Source organism: Pecten maximus, chromosome 7 (genome assembly GCF_902652985.1).
Source record: "Pecten maximus chromosome 7, xPecMax1.1, whole genome shotgun sequence".
NCBI lineage: Eukaryota > Metazoa > Mollusca > Bivalvia > Pectinida > Pectinidae > Pecten > Pecten maximus.
In genome coordinates, this window is record NC_047021.1 from 25,477,725 (window position 1) to 25,501,196 (window position 23,472).

General features: G+C 35.0%; 1 protein-coding gene across 1 annotated transcript; it reads left to right on the forward strand.

Moving 5' to 3' along the window:
• The first annotated feature begins 165 nt into the window (after positions 1-165).
• Positions 166-18,871, forward strand: LOC117330361 (lysine-specific demethylase 9-like). Its single transcript, XM_033888584.1, has 5 exons — positions 166-653; positions 8,803-10,111; positions 10,484-10,654; positions 14,540-14,648; positions 14,964-18,871. Exons 1-5 carry the CDS (start codon positions 209-211, stop codon positions 16,065-16,067), a joined length of 3,138 nt encoding a protein of 1,045 aa, XP_033744475.1. The 5' UTR covers positions 166-208; the 3' UTR covers positions 16,068-18,871.
• The last annotated feature ends 4,601 nt before the right edge of the window (positions 18,872-23,472 follow it).

Here is a 23,472-nt window from a genome sequence, read left to right on the forward strand (position 1 = left end):
AAGGGTAGCATTGATTGGTCACTAAAAATAAAATTTTGCGATTATGTTCATTTTGCACCAATGACACGGGCCGTAACGAATTTTTTCGACATGGCGTACAAATATCCGGGCACTTGTCAATATTAAAATGGCGGAGGAAGAAACGACAGATTCACGAATTAATGAAAACAACGACAATATCTTTGAGATCTTGCAAAAACAAACTTCTATGCGTATGACACTGGACACATTTGATGACCAATTAAGTGAAAATGGTAATGACATATTGTTTAATCTAAAACGGGATCAAAAAGGTTACAGAAATCTGCCGGGATTGCAAATCACACATGCTGCACATGTTGCGAAGGAGGATAAAAATAAACAATCTGACTCTCCAGTGACATCTTCACCTTCAGATCCAAAACGCCTGAAAATAACAACCATTCCAACAACACATATTCCGGATCCATGTGTCAGTCCAGATACTGGCAAAAGGAGGCGAATTCAGCATGATTATCGTAGGCTGTCAAATTCTGGATATTTAGATGATTATGTTGGTAGTGAAAGACGTTTTTCATCAACAAGTGATTCATCAGAAATAAGTGGTTCGCCATCACCTCCAAAGCAAAAGCCATTGCAGAAGCCACCAAATGGAATGAATGGAACAACGAAAGGTAGTACTTTGTGAAAGCGTAACTGTTGTCTGTGTATTTGATACAAGTTCATGACACCACGCACGTAGGCACAATTTATTAAAAAATCGATGGTCTCATGACTCGGATAATAACATGCTCCAAACGTGTGTGTGTTTGTGTGACGGAATGATAGTAAAAAATGGTCATAAAAAATACACATTTCATGTCATTGTATTACCAGTTAATTCAATCTTGATGAGATGAGCCAGAAAGCACTGCCTTGGAGTACACCTGTCACCAAACTAAATGTCATTTTTGAATGAAACCTTTCGGTTAATATCATGATTTAAAGAATCTATATACTTAACATATCTTTAATTATATTCTCAGTGGGACAACAATCTGCAATAACGCATAAATTTGTTTGTAATTCATTAATTATAAGAGATACTTAGAGAAAGGATGTAGAAGTTAATGCCAATCTGGTACCATTGATTATTTGTTGCGTATATATGTGCATGAAATGTTTTGAAGAATACTGAGGTTCTTAAATTGTCCAATTTCCCTATGAATTTAAATGTTAACTGCAACTTAATGCCACCTCCTTTATGTTGCAGTGCTGTATATATATAATTATCACTAGTGATGGGCCGATGATAGAAAATAATCAGAAATATTAAGTAAAAAAAAAAAAAATAATAATAAAACTGATCGTCGATGATTTTGAAAATGTAATTTATTGGAAATGTTGGGAAGTGCTCTTAAATCTTTGGCTTACATATTTTTGTAGTGATACTATACCAAAAAGTAATTGATCTTATATTTTATAGATATATTCATTGGTGGTTTACAAGTGATTAAGGAAATTAAAATATATTAACAACTGTTAAATGCTTTGTTTGCATTCAGTATTATAAATACTGACAACAAAGGCTAAGACACGTAATAAATGTACTCGAGATATGTACATACATTTTTTACAAAAGGTCAATTCTGTGCATAAATGTACTTGAGATGTACATAAATTTTCTGCAAAAGGGCACATCTGTGCTCTCAGGGATCAATCCAGCCTTATTTTTTTTACCGTTTATCAGTAAATTTCCCCTAGAGATATAAATTCCCCTTTCCCCTAAAATTCCCCCAAAAAGCTTGTTAAAAGTTCCCCAAATCACATTAAAAAGTCCCCTTCTCAAAGATTCCTTTCCCCCAAGCCAAAATAGATAAAAACAATTCCAAAAGTCGCAAGAAATGTGTTCCAAGATCTGACGATATTACACACGCGCTGTATGTAGAGTCTAGAGAGTTCAGAATGTCGTGATCCTAGTACACACACGCTGTAGTAGAGTCTAGAAAGTTCAGAACGTCGTGGTTTGAGGTGCGTTCAATCTGCGAAAACGATTAAAATCAGTGTTACTGGGACGGCAAACAGGTAAAACTTTATTGAACGCACCTGCCATGATACAAAAATATTAATGACCGGGATGCTTCAAGCATTTGTGTGACGTCTCCGACAAAACAACATCACTTATCATGTCTCACAAAGCGGGATACTACTGGGACTAATGTAAGTAAATAAGTAAATAATACAACAAGACTCAACATGAAACAAAAACAAGATATTTGACTTAAGAATTATAAAAGTAAACCCTGTCATCACTTGAACATGGAATGAGGCTAGAACATATTGTGCAATGAATTTTTGACTGGAGAGTATGTCTCACTAACTTAAGTAAATTATTACAACAGCACTCAACAATTATGACTAGACTATTGGCTTGAACTGAGTGACCTGATCATGACCTCCTAACCTCTGAATTTTTTTTAAAACTCCCCTTTATATATATATATTTAAATTATACAAAAATCTGAACTAAATTTTGAAGGTTTGGATCACTTAAAAGTGCTGAAAAGCCATCTCCTTGCCTCAACGAATGCAAAATTTTCCGGGGGAGACCCCCCGTACCCCCCTTACGAGAGGGGGCCTCTACCCCCCTCTCGTGCTCTCCCCCTGGCTTGCGTCTTCGACACTCGATCGGAGGCCTTCTGTCTCCCATTTTTCTCCACCACAGTAAAAAGGGTATACTTCCCCAAATCCTGCCTTGATCCCAGCTGGCTCTATTCAGCAAACCAATTAAAGTCGATAATCAATCAATTTCAAGTTTCTGATGATCAATTCTGAAAGTGAAACTGATTCCCTTCACTAGTTGTCATTGCTTTTAAGTAATATCACTATTTACTCAATTTAGCTAATGCACCCATCAAAAAAAATACTGTATATGACCTAATAAGGGTGCAGGGGGCGGGTAATCGACAGTGGGGGCGCCCTTATTAAGATAAGTTATTCTGAAGTTTTATGAAACAGACTATACCTTATAGCAGAATACCCAAGGCTGTGGAAATGGAAAAACATTCCAGATGAAGATATCTATTACATTCATTATCATATATTAAGCTTAAACATCACTTGAATATTCTTGTAAACTTGTAAACCATGCCAGCTGTCCTTAGGCCAGAGAATGTGTGTTCCACCATTTATGTTCAAATGGAACTCTTTTGTGTTCTATTTATAGACACAGGTGATTTCCCAGATCATATATATCCGACATCATTTTCTTTGACCTTATAATTGATTTACAATGTCTTTTACTAGCTTTCTGTTCTGAACAACAGTTAGTAAACAACATGAATGAAGTCTTTTACTTTATCTTCAAATAAAGATGGTAAGTTATTATTTGTATGTATGTTTAGTTTTGGGTGCATTTTGCACTGACATCTGTAGGAATAGACAAAATGTGGCGAAAACTTGTGTTCCAGTGACTTAATTTGATGGAGAAGGTTGAACACATAAAATAGCAAAACATTTTACATGAATTATTACTTTTGAACACCATTTTGAGACTCGGTCAAAGATTTTTTTTCTTGGAAAAAAGGTAGCTATACCTTATTAGGTTATATAAGTAGGTATATACATGAGTCACTCTCAGGTAATGGGCCACTTTTAGGTTACGGTACCACAGAATTTAAAATTTAGAAGTGGTTTTATTTGGTAGCTAAAAACACCTGAAGTTAAATATATGTTAATAAGAAGATAAAAAAATGCAAAATGTTGACATTTTACACATCAACATGATGGACGCGGCAGAGACGGAAAATATTTAGTTTTCTCCTTCCAAAAATTTGAAATTCAACCTACCGTAAAAACTCGTGTAATTTGCGCAGTTTTTTTTTTGTACTGAAATAAAGTTTAAAGTTGGGGGTGCGCAAATTATACAGATAGAGACGTTTTCAAGTTTTTTTTACAGAAAAATGATCGTCAATTCTCCATGTCCGCCATCTTGGAAAACGATGGAAATTCCCGTTAGGAACTTGAAGATAATAAACATACACACAGCAATTTATTCTTGTTAAATATGTCAGATAATGAATTGATGTATAGCTACCTACTATATGTAGAATTAGGGATTCATCACAATTAAATAGAAATCAGTTCTTGAAAAACGTAAGTTAAAGAATGGTGCAACAGCGCCATACTCAGGTCTTCAAAGTTGATGTTTATTTTCACAAATTCCTTATAAAAAGGAGGAATATATACAAGCAGTGTTATCATAAACAGATTTATAAAACAATAAGCCTATTAATTGTATTGTAACTGTTTAAAAGTCCGTCATGATATGATGGCCTTACTGATCTTTGAATCCCGGACTCCACGGACTCCACGGACTCCATGGAGCTAGGCCAATTATAAACTGAATTCTTTTGTTTGATTGAGAAATCATCACCTCTTATCTGTTACTGACTGTAATCTCATTAGGATAGTAAGCCTATTTAACACTATGAGTGTGTCTTGTCTCCGTTTACCCCCCATCAGCTTGCAATTGTTAATGTCAAAAAAAGACATTACTATATGAATGGACAGGAAGGAGAGAGGATTCAGCTGGAAAACATCACACACGAAAAGGACATTGGGGTTACCATCGATGAGGACCTGAATTTCAAAACTCACCTGCATAACATTGTAAACAAAGCGAACAGCATAGTTGGACTAATACGAAGATCATTTGTATATCTTGATGAGTCAATTTTCAAGTAATTGTTTAAAGCTTTCGTCAGACCACACCTGGTATACGCGGCAAGTGTATGGAACCCATATCGAGTAGCAGATATCGACCTGATCGAGAACGTTCAAAGAAGGGCATCAAAACTTATTCAGGGACTCAAAAACCTTACATATGACTGAGGAATGCCTAGAGAGACTAAATCTTCCAACTTTACAACATTGGAGAACTAGAGGGGACATTATCAATGTTTTTAAAATAGTTAAAAAACTTTATGATTATAGATCTAGAGTAACTGAGAACTTTTTCCAAATGGACAGTTCTAGTAGGACGAGAGGTCACTCGGAGAAAATTTTTAAGAAACGTTGTAATCTAGAATTAAGAAAGAATTTCTTCAGTAACAGAATAATAGATGTATGGAATAATTTGCCGCAACATATTATAGATGCAGATACTGTATACAACTTTGAAGTAATGCTAGATAAACACTGGAAAAATATTCATTTTAAAGTTTAACATTTTAGATATATTGAGGAAACATAGCAATTGATATACTGGAAATCAATCATTTATTTATTTTATGTACATATATCGTTGATATGGATATAGAGGCTTCCAGCCTGCATCCATTAATTATCCTAATAAATCCTAATAAAACCCCTCGTACACACAGACCAGTACATGTGTTGCTGCATACGCTTCTCACCCTAGAAATGGATTATGCCCAAACTCAAAACTGTGACTGGAACAGTCTAATGATGCTTACCTGAGGGGAGAGGATGTGTATATATACACAGGCTATAAATAGCTTAGCTTGCCGGTGACATTTTTGCCAATATGTTTGTGTAGTTAAAAATAACACTTTCTGCTGATTTTATTACTTATTATAAATTGAAAACTGCTTATATAAAATCCTATATGTATTTATTTACCATTATTTGACAATAAAACTGGCTGTGCCTTGCATATTTACACTAAACACTGAGCAAACTGTAGGATGATCACATGCGGTCACTTTGGTAACTGGGACCCGGCGGTGTACACGTTTTATTTGGGAGAGTCGCGTACGTCTCAGTTGGCTTTGATAATGTTAAAAAACAAGTGGGTTTGATTCCCTGTTATTATTGTTTTCAATATACAAACTCACTACACAAGCAGATTTTTTCTTTTTTTATTATTTTTTGTTTCTCCCTTTTTTCATATTACTTTTATTATAATTTTGTTGAAGGATATAAACTTTCATATACAAAACATGAAAAAAAGCTGAAAATATTTCATATTTAATGCCTGGTTAGAATTTTATAATCAAATGAACAGTTAATGTGATGGACATCTATTCCATCAATTGTAATGTCCATTTGAAAAATAAATGAAAATCTGATTTTATCTCACTTATAACCTCTATTTCTAGTCAAACTATATAACATTAATTTCTTCTACTATATAAATAATATAATTTCAGTTAAAAATCGGCATGTGCTTGCTTAAACTTGCAGGAAAACAACTTGAATCTCAGCTCAGTTACAGTCATTGTACACATAATGTCCGTCATATGGAATTCTGTCCAAAGTAACGATTTTCAATTAATACCAAATCTTATTCCGCTTTGAACTGACAAAAGGGCATTTAATAAACATCATAATATTTTAGGTGTTTATTATCGTACAACTAAAATGTCATTGAACTCGAGATGTTTTTGAAACTTATTAATCTAGGCAAACGGTAGAATTATATGTCCAAGAGGACGTCCATAATGCAATTTTCGTCTTCTTATAACGTCCCTTCATTGAGTATCTGTCCAAAAATATTCACTTTTGCTAGTTCAATGAACAAATGCGATCCTGTCAGTCGATGGAGTTCTATGAATTTAAACGCTAAAGTCACAGAAAATCATTCCAATAATATTCTTACTAAAACTTAAAGCACTAGATTATAAGCTGCCATAACTAACATTTCATGTGTTTACATTAATATTATGCCCGTTACAACAGGACGCCCACAACATTTCATAACTTACTTGGGCGCATGAGACTGCTTTGTCTTTGTCGTCAATCTCGCGGGAAGACTGTGCACACAAGTGGGTGACATCACCGATACGTACATAAACAGAGAATCTCGCGGTACGCAAGAGTTGACTCGATGTATTATCGCCAAAAAAAAACAGAACTTTTGTGATCGTTATATGGACGTTATATGTGGACAGAAACTTTACCTTTTTATTTCATCGTAACGTAAAGTAATGCATATCCTCACAATGTTCCTATACTTTATTTCTTCAGCAGTACACATTTCTTTAAACGATGAACACATTCCTTTCAATATATTGGTATAAGAATATGCAAAATTAATAACAACTGACAACCTTCACAGTGCCCGTAATGACCACACAATATGTGTATTATTCATACTTCAAACTTTATTTTTTAATCACATTTTTTCATAGTTTTAATGTGTTCTGGTTAGACTTCATCTGTGTATAAAAATACTGATCTAGAGACCATGCAAAGACAAAATACAAAACAATAGAAATTTGTATGTCATATTTGTAACTGGAAGTCATTAAAATTCTAGCCAATTATTGAAATTAAAATCAATTTTCTAGAGTTATACTTGTTTAGATAATTATAAAATTATGTTTATTATTAAACAACGTTATAATGATCACTATAATATGTTATGTGGAGTGCTATACCTTCCACTTTTTAAAATATATTAGTTTAAAGTTGACCATGTAACGGCATGTTAGTTTCTATCAAAATTGCCCATTACCTGAGAGTGACCCATATATATCAATTATTTTAGCTTGTCAAGGTCCTGGTTACAATTTTCCCCTTTGTTGGGAATCTTGGCCTGTAAAGATCACAATAATTTCCTTCTTAGTTAGGACTTTATAGCTATTAGCCTGTCAAAGTCCTGGTTACAATTTCCTCCTTTTTAGGACTGTCAAGGGCATAATAATTTTCCCCTTAGTTAGGACTTGCCGCCTGTCAAGGTCAACAGGATGTGCTTTAGTGTGTCAGATTTTCAACTACCGGGTAGCTCTTTTGCAAAATTCCCTGGCATTACAGAATACAGATTGACTTATTCTAACATGCAGTATTGTTTGCCTGACATTTTAGTGCATGTTAGACTGATCAGTTTCAATGAAAGTCAACCGTTTTCTTAATGTTTTATTTTATCTTCCTGATTTGCTCTTTCTGTCACATTCTTTGAATACTATGCTACCTGTCTATAAAAGTATGATGCATTTATAAATGAAGTGTAATTCCAAATTATGTAAATTGTTTCAATTATGAAAATAAGTTAACAGGTAAAAAACATGAAACCTGGCTTTGCTCTGATTCTACTTCTTGCTGGCTTACATGTACAGTTCTTGTGTACTCTCGGGTAAAAAATTTGAAATATATCTTTCTGAATATTTTTGACTCAATCTTAATACAAGTTACATATCCAATGCATATGCCTGCCTTTAGTAAATTATCAACTTGAATTAGCAGATCATTTCATATATTAAAGTGTATCAGTGTGTGCTAGACATAGGTTGAAATGTCTACGGTTTGGTGACATAGGTTGTAATGTCTAAGGTTTGGTTAAATTGTCTTTAGCAAGTTCTGCTCAACCATTTTGGGGGTTTTCTCAACTTTTGGTAGGATGGGGTTTTTTTTGTTTATTTTTTTTGGCAAAGATTAATCTACCGAGAATGAGCAGATTGTCAGATAATGGTTTCTTTATCTTGATGTTTATATACCTGGTACATATCTATGGCTTATGTATTATGGGCAGACAGACAATTTTTCTCCTGCCAAAAGAAGTCCATTAATCCAAGTAGATCTAGATTATGAATTGGTCTAGTGCTGAAGTAACTGTGAACATGTTACATGTATATTTAGTGGCACTCTGAAAAAATGATGCAGGTGAAAACACATAAATTCATTCCAGAGAAAAAATAAAACATGTGACAATTTGATGAATCTTATATTATTTACTATCAATGCTAATTGTGTTGGTGGAATTAAACACTCTGTGTTTGTATTAATATGTACCTTATGTGTTTGTATTATTGATTATTAAAGAATTTGTTAAAGTGTCTTTAAAAAAAAAGTTATGAAATTTTTTCTTATCTTTTATTGCAGTAGCTCAATCACCATCCAAGCATGACAGACAGCCCGATAGTGACAACCGTAGTACAGACAGTCACAATGGTATGACATCAAGTCCTGAAAAACTCCTCAAGTTGGCCATCGGTAACCGCCATGGCTCCAGGGAGGGGAATGTTTCTGGTGATCAGAAGGAACGGCATCGGCATCGCCATCACCACTCAGAGCACCACCACAAACACACACACCACAAGCACAGACACCATCATCATAAGGAGCAACGACAAACGACGCCTACAAAGACACCACTAGTCACTCTCAATGGCAAACAAGAGTACCATGTCATCCCACAACAAACCGGTCTCACTCTCAAAATCTCAGGTAAGAAAAGAATCGTCAATAACTGTGGGGTGCAGGTCAACCTCCGTCGCAGGACAGAGAACAAAGGTGTGCAGGTACCGTCAAGCAGCAGTTCGTCAAGTAGCAAGGATGTTCACATTTCTGTTTCTGGAACTTTCTCCCCAAAGAAAGGGCTATCTAAGGTGTCACGTGGGACTCAGACAGACAAGAAGTCAAGTAAATATAACACTGACAGCAGTGCTAGGAACGGTGGTCACAACAAGTCAGAAACAGACAATAAGCTTCATAGTGCTATTGATGTTATGAAAAATGTAAAAACAGAATGTTTTCAAGATTTTCACTTAAAAAAAGGACAGAACTTAGTGGATTCCAATTTGCCCTTTTCTAATTCTAAATATAAACAATTTATGCACATAGAAAAATATTCAAATGGGGGAGCACTTGTTTTACATGTTTATGATGACGAAATCTCCCATCTCTCCAAGGAAGAACGTGTAGAATTAGTAAAAGACTATTTTGATTTTGTTTATGGTGAAAGCCTGGAAGGTGTATCAAATTGTGTGATGGGCATCGTACATGGTGCAGTTGCATCCCAACCTGACTATATAGACTATTTTGCAGAGAACCATCCAAACATGACCGTTAAGGCCGGTATCTTAGGCAAATCAGATATTGAGAGTTTGTCAATGGTCAAGTACAGAGAGCAGGTGATGAAATCTTACCAGAATGGAACGTTCCGCACAGGGCCACTCTTACAGATAAGTTTAGTAGGAACAGTTCACGAGGAAGTAGGGGACTACTTTCCAGAGTTTTTAGACTCCATGGAAGAGAATGAGTTCCTGAAGGCAGTGATGCCCTGGGGTGAGAGGTCGTTAGTACATTTGAGTAGAAACCTTAGTAACGATGGTCCAATTATGTGGGCCCGACCTGGAGAACAGATGGTACCCACTGCTGACATGCCAAAGTCCCCCTACAAACGTAAACGGTATGTACCTGGTAGTCTCTTCCACATTGGCTTATATGAACAAAGATTTTTTCTCCTTTTTATAGCTTATAATTATATAAGTCCCTTTTATTTTCTGACTGATTTGATTACTGTTAAGAATACTTGATTATACTGAAAACCCTTTTAAATTCCTCCAATTTTACATTTTTCATGTTGAAAACATTTTGTAAATATTAAAAAAAAAAAAAAAAAAACTTTGATTAACCTGCTAACAGGACTGATTTAATTGTGTATAAAAAACACAAAATTAGTTATAGATCCAAATGTTCTGAATTTGTGATTTCTTCATGAATCAAATTCTGACTATTAATTCTTCACTTGTCTTAAGTCCTATGAATGTCATTTCTACAGTGGTATGAATGAGCTCAAAAATCTGTCCTACCTTCCACGTGCATCTGAGCCTCGAGAAGTTCTAGTGGAGGACAGAACACGCTGTCATGCTGACCATGTGGGTCAAGGCTTTGACCGAATGACCACAGCAGCTGTAGGAGTGCTCAAGGCTGTCAAATATGGAGACGATCAGTAAGTAGTTATATTAGCATGATAGGACAGGTTAATGACCATGTCAAAATTTTTAACACAGAACTGACATGTTACACCTTATAAGTCCCCTACCAGTGAAACTGGAGGGACTAAAGATGTTCTCCCCGTCCTTCTGTCTGTTTGTCAGTCCATCTACATAGTTTTCCGCACTTTACTCAGCCATAATTCAAGGTATGTTGGTAAAAGTTGGAATGTTACTTCAGTATGCCATGGGTAGCTACAGATCAAGTTAAAGTTTCCCGGCTTTTGGGTCAAGGTCAAGGTCACTATTACTATTTTTAGTTTGTAGTCTATAAACAAAATTACCTGGAAAGTCTTAACTGAATGGACAATAGCTAATAATTACGATGAGTGTCGGGAAATTTCTACTTTTAGTTTAGTTTTTTAAGAAATTATGTCTAACTGAAACTATTATAACGTAACATTCAGGTGAACTTAATATTGAATATAAATACTACACAGTAATGTCATTATTTGCCAAACTTCCAAAAAATCATGCATTACCTTGCTCTCGTAAACACCAGTAGCAGTATTCTCATGTATTATCATCACGTTACTGTCACATGATCCAGAGTTATTGTGGAGTCAGCAATTTTTAGCCCACAGCATCCCCCTGCTTCCATGATCTGTCATCTGTCCATTCATAAACAATCCTTTTTTTATCGCTATTTCTTGAAATGTGCTGGAGAGATAATCCTCAAACTTCATGTGTAGGTTGCCCTTGGTCCCTAGTTGTGCCAATTCAGTTCAGATTTTTGATCAGGAAAACAAAATGGTCGACTGGCAGCCATGTTGGATTTTGAGAATTGAAGTTTGTTATGGCTACTTCTTGAAAAATACTGGAGCGATGTTTCTCAAACTTCACATGTAGGTTCCACTTGTTCATTTTATCAGATTAATAAGAGGAAAAAAGAAAGGAGGAAAAATAGAGAGAAGATCAATCTTACATAGAACCACAGGCCTCGAATTTAACGCTTTATTACTCGCTATTACCGAGCTGAATTCCGAGATTAGCGAGTAGAAATAATATGCACTTACTTTTTTCAGCGAGTTGATTCGTCGAATACAAAATGTAACTATCATAACAAAATGATAAATAAGCGCTGTTTGTGAACAAATGCAGTTGCTTATATTTACACATCAAGGTTTTGGCCATCGCAACATCGTAACTTGTCAAATCTGAAAAAATGTCTGTCGGACTTGTCCTCCTGTACACATTCACGTAAACGTTTGAAACTTGCTGGAAAAGCCCTAATGTTACAAGCGTCTGTCGGAGTGGTCTAGTCATGGTAGAAAATACGTCTGCTAGAAAAAATACATCTTTTTTTAAAAGGCAAACTAGTGGCACAAGCGATAGTGATGAATTGACACCTGGCAAAAAAGTCAAGAATAATGATTCAATCTCAAAATTAATTTCAATGAAGAAATGAAAAACACGATTTATTTGTTTAACTGAACAAGAGTTATGACGCACATTTCATATTATAATGAGGTAAACACGAAGGATTTACGCTGCACGTTCGGTAGCATATGATTGCGCCTATAATTGAGATCACTACACATTATTCAGGTTAGGAAATAACCTAGATCAGAGGTCGTCATTTGCAGCCAATCTGATCGGCTTGTTTTAATTATCGGAAAGAGATTTCTTCAGGAAATCTATGATTTTTTTTATTTATTTACAATTCAAATGTTCACTATTTGATGTACGCGAATACCAGACATTTTATAACGGAACGACGAGTTACCGAACGGACAGCGACCAGACTTTGTTCAACAGATCGGCATGATTTTCATGGTACGACAGATGTTCATAAAAATCGAACATAAATCAAATAAATAAATAATTACTACTACTTATTAAAAAATTTGCTCACATGTACACTAAGTGATAACTTCTTGTTCATTTGAATTCTTCAGGATAAGTTCTTCAAAGTTAAAAAGTGCATAAAATGCAAATAAAACAATAGGATACCGAGTTATTGATTTATGGAATAGCTTGCCACAAATTGTTGTCAATGCTGATTCTGTCATAAAATTTGAAAAAATGTTAGATGATGATTGGAAAAATAACCGTTTTTATTCATGAATGCACATGAACTAATATAAAGCCATTAATTACACAGGAAATATTTATATTATACTATGTATTGATATTGATATGGAAATAGAGGCTACAAGCCTGCGTCCATTATTTATGCTAATAAATGCTAATATATTATATATTCTCTTCTTAATCATCAACTTTATTTGACTTTTCAATTTACAAACTGGTTGTATCTGAGACTGTTAATAGATTGATTTCAAACAAAAATATGAGGTTAGATATTACTGTTTATACTACAGTAACATGTACATGTATATTGATATACATCCTTAAATACAAACGAAGGCTTAATAGCAAGTAAAAATGTATTTTAGCAAGTAGAAATTTTGGGCACTTGCTGTTTTTAGCAAGTGACAAAAAATGTTAAATTCGAGGCCTGAACCAATAAAAATCATTCAGTGGTAGGCGCCAAGATCACTCTGGAATCTCTTGTTTACAGTTCAGTGAAGTTATATCACAACAAAAAGTCAAATTTTTGGCATTTTAGTATTTCTGCCTAATATGATACAAGAAAATAAATGAAATGTGTTTTCTATGCTAATATAAATAAGGTATCATATATCGTAAATTTTAACAGTCTGACAGCATATTTATGACATCCTGTTTACAATGAACCCTCTGTCGCACCATGATGTTAAACGCCAAAATGAATTCAACAGAAAACCATTTATTTCCATTAATTAACAAAAACAAAACACACTCATATAATGTTATCCCCTTGCTGGCAGCAAGCTACGACTCATGCCATGACCAACACAGGTAAGGTGATTCGACCTATTTTTTTTCTGAGAGGTGTTGCGCTTGTGTTTTGGTGATTTTGAGCAGAAGCCCTTGCCTCCGATGTTAATAAGGGAAGCTTATTAATTGTCCACATGTCAAATATGGCAACTTACCTGGGGCTTCAACTTACAGAAGTAATTCTGGACAGAAACAGTTATTATTACTGGGATTCATGTTGGACTCTTGTAAACTGTCTTGGCCACCAAAGCTAATATGGGGAAAAAACTTGGACGATCTCGGTACCAATGTAATCTAAGCACTCTAACCTACAACAGCAGTTTTTAGCAAAAGAAAGTTAGTAAATTATATGGGTATTTGTGGTATTTATTTTAAGCTCCCTGGGACAGAGTCGAGGGGAGCTATTTCCATAGCCCTGGTGTCGGCGTTACTCGTAGACATGTTAAAGTTTTTATAAAACAGTTTTGTGTCAATACTGATGAGGATACAGCTTAAGTATTTCACATGTTTGTTTCTTGTCACATGACCATTCTATTGGTAAAACATTTGCAGACCTGCTGACCTTTACTTTTGACATTTGACCTACTTTTAAAAAAATAATTCTCAATTTCAACCCACTCTGTGAATTATTTTGTCCATTGACAGTTCTTGTTGCTGATCTTTTTATTACCCTAATTGACAATTCTGATCAACTGTACTTATTAAGTACCAATGCACCTGAAAATATTCTCATGCATGTCAGTCAGCCTTTGGCATGTGCACACAATTGATGGCATAACACACAATGCTGCCTGTGTGCCTGTTCTCTATTGTGTTGTCTGCTGAGGTTGTGTCAGAAAATATTGATAAAGACAAATCTTTACTAGTTTTAGAAGCCATTGGTTTCATGTATACCCTTATCAAATTTTTTCACACAAAAAAACCCAAACCTAAGCATTTGTTGATGTTAATTTAACAGCAATGAACCACTATTCCTGTTCTGCCTCTAATATATTATTAAAAGAATTTTTATTTTCCAGAAATGCTGAAGGCCGTGTTGTGAAGGATGTGATTTGTTTCCATCCTGGTGATTTCCTAGAACTTGTCGACAAACTTCATTTAGATCTCCATGAACCTCCAGTCTCACAGGTGAGTACGAACAATGACATGAGCCACAGTGGAGTGGGAAAATATGGAAACCTTTTCACTATACAACAAAAATTGTTCCAGATGAACAACCTTATACTATTGCCCTACTTCATTGTTTGTTTTCCTCATCTATCATCTATTTGTCCATGCTCTTTTAAAAAACGTTCATCTTAATGATCTTTTATTATTGAACATCAATAGTTTACTTGGTGAATGGCAATCAAGTATTAAATCAGTATCTAAGACCGATGTCAAATATCAAGATTTTCTCTCTATATTCATCTATTTATTTATTTATTTATTTTTTTTCCTTAGTGTGTGACATGGTTAGAAGATGCAAAACTGAATCAGCTGCACAGAGAAGGGATCAGATTCGCACGCATCCAGCTACGAGATAACGATATCTACTTCATCCCACGCAATGTAATTCACCAGTTCAAAACTGTCTCGGCTGTCACCAGTATAGCCTGGCACATCCGACTAGCCCAGTATTATCCAAAAGAACAAGAGGAGAGCACGAGCATGGACAGCATGCCAACAGATCAGAAAGATGCTGCCTCCTGTTCTGGTGACAAGGGAGCTGAAGTTCAGGATTCAACTAATCCAATGGTAACAGATGCTTGGAATTCTGAGGAGGAAAAATCTGGCAAAGCTGTATCGGCACCTGATGTAACTATCAAGGAGGAGGAAAAAGAGGGAAATGCTTCAAATCAATCAACACAAAAAGGCACATTTTTGGCAGATATGAAGGACAAACTTGCAACAATCACCACAAAAGTTGTATCAGCATCTGTAAAAGTAGATGAAAAAGACAGAAATTCATCAGTTTCCTCATCGCCCAAACATCATTCTGCGAAGTTTGAAAAGAGAGAAAAGTCTTTCTCAACAAAATTGGGTGTCTCACCCAAAAAGGAGCAAGTTACAGTTCATTCGCACAAGCCAGCAATTAAGATGGAAAAGCAAGAAAGAGCAGAAGCAATTTCTAAAGCGATGAGTGCTGCACAAATGAAAGTTGAAAAGCAAGATAGTCATCATAGAAGTGAAGATAAAAAACCAAGAAATTCTCATCCCAAGGATTCAGAGAAAAAGTCTAAAATTAGTCATCTCAAAGAAATGGAGAAAAAATCGAAAAACATTGTGAAGGAAGTAGAGAAAAAACCTTGTGTGCAAAAAGAAACCAATTCCAATATTCAGGTGAACAACCCTCGTGTTCCTGAGGCTCAGAGCTCCATATCCCAATTCCAGTCCAGTAGTGAGATTCAACTTAGAAATGACACTACCTCAGTGGAGAACGATAGTCCTGACATAGTGGTGTCAAGGGACACAACTCCGCAGCATACAGACATTGCAGAAAATCCACAGGCATCGGAAACTGAAAACAGTTGTGCAAAAGAGGAAGTCGCCATGGATATTTCATAGCAAATAATTCCATCCTGCAATATATCAGTTTGATACATATGAAACCAAGTGTAGATCTTCCTCAAGATGTAACCCAGGGAGTTTGTGGAGTGTCATATGTGCAAAACTTTCAACATTGGAATTTTTTGTCCTATTCATTGTATATATACTTTTTCACAGCAGCAGCGCTTTTGGGCTCACATTTAGTGTCCATATTGACATGCTGTAGTTTGATTAACATTTATACACATTTTAGAGAAAAATTGTATCATTCACATCTTTCTTTTTCAAAAACTTGTCATGTGTTCATTGTTTATGTGATTTTGTTTACATTAGTGATTCTTTACCATTAAGGCCTAGATAACTTGTATCTAGGTTTGTCAGTCAGGCTGTGTGAGGGCCAGTTATATACTTATGATAAGCCCATGCTGTGTTTGTCTTCGTCAAGATAGCTTCGTAATCAGAGTTCACCTGGGGCCTGTTCGTTTATGCGGACATACCTGTTCGTCAGTTTTTAATGTAATATTTCAAACATACATCTTGACGAACCTGCAAATGTTATATACAGTCCTTGGATGTCTTTGTCAAGGCTCATCTGAAAACAATATAAAATCACCAGGTCCGACTTTATTTCATAAACAAACAACACCGGTCCAGCTGGTCCAACCATTTTGATCGCAAAAGCGAAAATGGCCCTGGTTCCACTGCACTGTTGTATTAGTTAAAAACAATTTTGATTATTAAGTGAAAATATTGGAAAATAAATATTTTGTGTACTTTGGAAATACACTTTGATACATGTCTAGATTTAATACACCCTTTCTGTACAGACTTATCAGAAGTAAATTACAATGTCATTTTTTTGAACTCATAAATCTATGTTTCAAACATGCACATTTATTTAAGGAGAGTATTTATTTAAATTGAGTTGGATGTGGTAACTTGTCAATTAAACACATATCTTTTATGAACATAATCTGCTGCAGTAGCAACAGAAATTAAACATGCATATATATATTTGGTTGTCGGTAAATTAATGTCATCCAAAGTTTAGATCTGATTAAGTCCTCACTTTCTCTTAGTTGAATTGGTAATGTATCATGTCTGCCTGTGATAAGCCCACACTTGGTTATAAACTCTCATCTATTTAGTCAGAAAGATTCAAATCATGGTGATATTAGAAATGTCTCTTCCACATATATGGGTGAATTTTTCTCTGAATTCAGTATTTTAAAATATTTCCCTCCTCTAGATGTCTATTAAATTTTGGCAAAATCAGCTGTTTTATATTTCAAGAATTGGTCCCTTTCACTCATGATACATACATTGTGTATAAACTGGTCCAATTTAGGAAAGAATCCCTATTACATGGCAGTTTGACCAATTGAATCCCCTTACTTTAGGAGTTCCCTGGCTTCAGGTTACTTCTGGTTTGATACGTGGATGTAAGGATTGATGTAAATGTCCGTCCAGAGAAGATATAGGGATGCCTTTGTTAATGGGGAAAAGTTCTTGTTGATGAATCTTCAAATATTAGTAGAGATATTTGAGATAAGATTGTAATGTTTGTCTTTATGTTAAAAGCCTAAGCTGAATGTCAGAAATGAGATTGCTTTTTGATATCATAAATGTTGAATATATACCCACTTTGTAGGGAACTTTGTGAAGAATGACTCCTAGGAAAGTAAAATGGTTACCCATCAATTTATCTAGTGGTGCTTTTGCCATGAACTGCTAACATTTTCTCCTAGTAGCAGAAGAATTCAATGTATATTGGATTAAATACATAAATATTATTCCAAACAAGGTCCGAAGCTAAAGTCCATGCCTATTTTTTTTGTTACAATTTATTATCAGCAACATTAATTGGTCATGTTGACAGTATAACAAGGTCTGGACACAAAACTATCACTGTCTGATACTGTGTCTTGGTCCTTATTTCAAAGTCAAGGTCTCTCAGCCTTCAAAATTTTGTGATATACCATGCTGTGAAGGTTTACTTTCGAGTATGACTACTTTTCATGTTCATAGTCTGAGACGTGCAGCTTGAATCATTCCTATAATGATCTGCAGCTATGGTTGAAATGGAAGTTAAAATTTTAAATTTATTTAATGATATAACATGTTAATCAACATTCGGTTCATGTGTTTTCTTTTTCACAAAAAGAAAATTGTCAACTTTGAAATTTTTTTTTCCCCCAAGACAAATTGTGGTGAGATTAATGTTTGTTATGAAATCACTTGATACACTGTTCATACATTTATAAACATGGGCAGTGAGATTTTGGTGAGTGTTTTGGATCAGTTTTAATTTCCTTCATAAAGTTTCGACATACATTTTGCAAGCATGACACAGGTATATACTAGGTTACAAATATATGACATCAGTCTATACACAATTATTTTGTATTATCCAGGCAGCTAACAAAGGCCCAGAGATGTAATATGACTGGGTGTGTTGTTGTTGTTTGTTTGTTTGCTATGATTTATGATATTTTTATCAGCTACACTATGTTCAACATTGTGTGTATCAACATGATATCCATTTATTCATTACAAAAAGATGATTTGAAAAGTTCAGTATTTTGTGTTTGCAACCCTATGGCTTGATTTTGACTTCACACTGTGTGTGTAACAGGTGTATTCTGGAGCTACAATATTGTATTTTCAGTATTAAAATGAAGTTTACAGTTAATTCAGTATCGCTATACAATTTTGTATATCACTTTGGACATAAGATTAACCAAAGATTGACTTATCTTGTTTACCCAGCTGTAAAAGTGTTCAATCTTTGTTTGAAACATGTGACACTCACCAGACCCCCCCAAAAAAATGTAGTCTCTAAAATAATTGAACTTTTCAATATTCAAGCGAGATTTATGAACATGTGTAAAGGTCAAGGGTTATTTTCACTTACGATATGGATGTATGGAATACAGTATACTTCAGAACTATAAATATGATATACACAGATTTAAGAAACTGCCTTTACTATCATTGGAAGTTTGTCAAAAAACCTCAAATTTGTTTTTGATATTTCATAATATTTGAATTAACATTAGTTCTACAGTAAGACAATATGTGAGACAAATTATTATACTTTTTTCTTGTTAATGTGAATGCCGTAGTAGTAGTGTAATTTTGAAATCCTTAAATGTATCTGCATTGCATTTTAATGAAACAAAAAGCATTTAAAGTGATGAAAAGATAATTGTTTTTCCTAGGAAATAATATGAAATTAAAGGATTGTTCATATAATGCCACCAGGGACAAAAGAATTTAATTACACATACATGATTAAAAGAAATTCAGGGTGAATAAATTACAATAAGACCAAAGATTTGTGATTTTGTGGGCATATTTGAAAATGTGTTTATGACTAAAAAAGTATGTTTTGACTGGGATACAACACCAAGTTTGATTAATAAGATGATTACTGATGAAAAAATTGATGACTTAATGCATAGATAATTTTAAATATTTAAGATTTTTTTTAAATGTTGTCAAGATTGTGAGATCTTTGTTCCATTGCTTGGTAAATGGGTAAAACCTGGTGTGAACAGATCTTTTATGTCATGTTATCTTTTATATATAACTTAATACTTTTAGCTGTTAATTTATTTTTGTTATCTTCCCCGACTGTTACATAGGGCTTTGTTCTATAGCATTTTTATGTTAATTCCATTAAAATTCACCTGTCTGGAACAGCTGTTATGTATAAGCCCTATGCAATTTGTTTTTGTTTATGATAATATTTTACTTGCAATAAGTTTACCCCCATCTGAATTAAGGATATATGCTACCTTAAACTATTGTATATATTGAAATTTCCAGAAGAGTTTCAATCTCCTTCAGATCTTGTATAATATTATTTAGGAATGGTGGTGAGGACTGGTAAATAACATGCTAAACAGTACACAACTATACATATTGATAATGTTCTGGTACATTTTATGTACTTAAGTTAAATGTGACTAGTAAGGGAGGGTAGGGGTAGCAGTGACTAGTAAGGGAGGGTAGGGGTGGGGGAGTGACTAGTAAGGGAGGGTAGGGGGAGCAGTGACTAGTAAGGGAGGGTAGGGGTGGGGGAGAGACTAGTAAGGGAGGGTAGGGGGATCAGTGACTAGTAAGGGAGGGTAGGGGTGGGGGAGTGACTACTAAGGGAGGGAAGGGGTGGGGAGCAGTGACTAGTAAGGGAGGGTAGGGGTGGGGGAGTGACTACTAAGGGAGGGAAGGGGTGGGGAGCAGTGACTAGTAAGGGAGGGTAGGGGGATCAGTGACTAGTAAGGGAGGGTAGGGGTGGGGGAGTGACTACTAAGGGAGGGTAGGGGTGGGGGAGTGACTAGTAAGGGAGGGAAGGGGTGGGGAGCAGTGACTAGTAAGGGAGGGTAGGGGTGGGGGGAGTGACTAGTAAGGGAGGGTAGGGGTGGGGGAGTGACTAGTAAGGGAGGGAAGGGGTGGGGAGCAGTGACTAGTAAGGGAGGGAAGGGGTGGGGGAGTGACTAGTAAGGGAGGGTAGGGGTGGGGGGAGTGACTAGTAAGGGAGGGAAGGGGTGGGGGGGGGGGGGGTGATCATGACTAGTAAGGGAGGGGGGCAATTTAGACACAAAATCACAGATTTAACATGCACGATGAAGGGTTATCTCCCCTTGTGTTTGGACTTATCACAATTGGTTTATGTTGTTACAATGTTACCATATTTCACCATAGTGTGTAGTACAACATGATGCATTTTCTAGGATGTCTTGTGTTTGTGTAAATTCTAAATAGACTTGATTTAATGTATAGCTTTTGTCTTTTCATATATTTCTTCATGAATGGGGCAAATTTATTTGCTGGCAATCTTCTTAGATCTCATGGCCTTTTAAAAAGCTCAAGTCCCTACCAAAAAGTGTCTCTACCACCAATGACATGTATGTAGCCAGTTGTGAAATCATTGTAGCTATATATATGTACATGTATATGGGTTTATTATAAACAATAGTACAAGTCATACCAAGTTATGTGAGAAAACTAGTGTAAAATAGCCCCTGTAAAGTGTTCTGAAGATGAGGGCCACTGATAATTAATTACATTTGGTTTATATTGTCATAATATAAACACATCAAATTATAGTGTTCCCAATAATTTTTCAGGTAGAAATAGCCAGATGAAACTCTACAAGATACATTGTTAACGATTTATTATTATAATATTACCCGGTAGTTCATGATTAAGTATTGGGAGCCTGTTTTAGCTGACAACCAGCTGCTTTAAATGAGAATACTGGTTTGTTGTGAATTATGAGGTAGAAACTTGAATATGATGATCATATATTATACAGTTTGAGGTCTCTGGCCAATGCTGGCTGTTGGCTAGCCATGTGCCATTTATTCAGTATGATAATCAGATACTGTTCAATGTCTGTAATATATTTTCACTGGAAGCCTTAATTCAATATCATCTCCAAATTTGAAGAAGAAATACGGAATTAAGTATCAGTTCTGTCAATATATAAATATGTTTTTAACAATAGAAACACAAGTATTACGGTACTGTACACTGCATTTTAAATGTAGAATAATTACTTTTACCAGGATTTATTTTAATGCCCACATTTCCAGCGTGATTCAGATCTTCTGTACCCCACAGACATAAGATGTGTAGCAGGTTCAGGACATACGGTGTGGGAGGTAGATGTGTGACACTTCTGTGGCTGAAACAACACTCACAGCAGAAGGTTCCTGTTTCATGTATTTATGGATTTTGTCCTGAACTTCTTTTAAGGGATTGAACAGTGTAGTATACAAGATGTATGTGTACAGGTTATAGGTAAAATTTCAAAAGCATAAGCTAATGTCCCCACCCCCACCCCCATCCCACCCCATAAATTATGTCAAGTTAAAATTCAATGCAATAATTTCTTTGTAAGTATTTAAGTACTTCAGGCATTTTAAGACAAACATCACGCAAATGCTGTAGTAAAACTTTGTTGTTCTGTCATTAATTTAATTTAATTTTGGCTTTGCAAGAAGTTATCAATGTATGGCACTACTTTTGAGTTACAAATTGTGGTATTTTAAAAGTAAATAGGTTTAAATATTTTTGTCTACCAACCTTAATGATTTACAGTATTTGCTTTTTTTGTCTGTATTCATTCTTTGGCATTATACATGTGCAAATGTGTTTGTATAGCAATGTGTTTGTATGGCAATGTGTTTCATCTGTGTACCGAACTCTTTGTTTATATAGATATATATGTCAAAACAACACTGTAAATATACAATTTGACTCTTATTTATCAACAATGCCTTTTACTACTTACTACAGATAAGCCTATTCAGAGAATAAAGCCAACAGATATTGGTATATTCAGAAGGTAATATACATTATATATTTAAATCTTACTACCATCTAGTTTGGCTCTACATTTCTGTAGAAGCTCTCTTAATTCAGAAAGATAGTGAGAAAATATGACCCCAAGAAAGTAAATGTAAAACTTGTAAATTCCCCTTTAAGATAAGAATAATGAACAACTATCTCCTTACCATATCCCGGTCATCTTATTGGTAAACTGTTTTATCTGTTCAATGTCATATTTAGTAGCATATCTACTTTTTGATGTCGGTAAGTTGTTGGAGTGACCAGTGCTACTGATAAAAGCTAGTTAGATGTATGAAGAGTTGTTTAGCTAATGTTAGCCAGTTGAAGGTTTGCAGCAGAGTACAATGTTAGCCAGTTGAAGGTTTGCAGCAGAGTACACTATACATGTATATACACTCGTCACTGAAACTTTACTCGGTTGTGGATCACTACTGATTTTTGCCATTTTCACCTCTATGCAACAACACTTTGAGATGATATATATTGAATATATCTCTCCAACAGAACAGATCAAAGAATTAATATGAAAGTATGTACTGCCCATGCATGCAAATAGTATCAAAAATATGTCTACTGAAGCAGGGGAAGTAACTCTTTATGAACCTTTCAAACTATCGTACTTGAGTAGTTCTGCAGTACCTAGATTTCAATAGGGCTACAGTATTGTCAGCACTCAAAGCATTTTATCCATTGCCGTACAAGTCAAGAGTTGAGTTGTACAGGAATTCATTTCCTTGAGTATGTGCTTTGCCACATGTTTTCATATTTTTGTTTTAATGAAAGTGTTTTGATGTATACATTTCATTAGACTGTCAATTGATGCAAATTTAGAGTAAACTGAAAATTTAAATTATTTATAAATATCATATGACCAAGACACTTGGTAATCAATCTAACGGACATACAGGAGGACATATATTCCTTTGTTATATTTAAAGAAAGATATTCTCTGTCATTCTTCATACCATGTCTTGAGATTTGTATATATTACATGTATATAGCAATGTTATATAGTTGTAATGAGTCTCATATTTACCAAAGTGTAAATGACAATTTTGTGTTG

Excerpts from the sequence above, each read along its gene's own strand:
- LOC117330361 (XM_033888584.1), top strand. The coding sequence starts at position 209 with ATGCGTATGACACTGGACACATTTGATGACCAATTAAGTGAAAATGGT. Across the intron at positions 10,112-10,483 it reads TCCCCCTACAAACGTAAACG|TGGTATGAATGAGCTCAAAA; the intron begins GTATGTACCTGG and ends TCATTTCTACAG. Across the intron at positions 14,649-14,963 it reads ATGAACCTCCAGTCTCACAG|TGTGTGACATGGTTAGAAGA; the intron begins GTGAGTACGAAC and ends TTTTTTCCTTAG.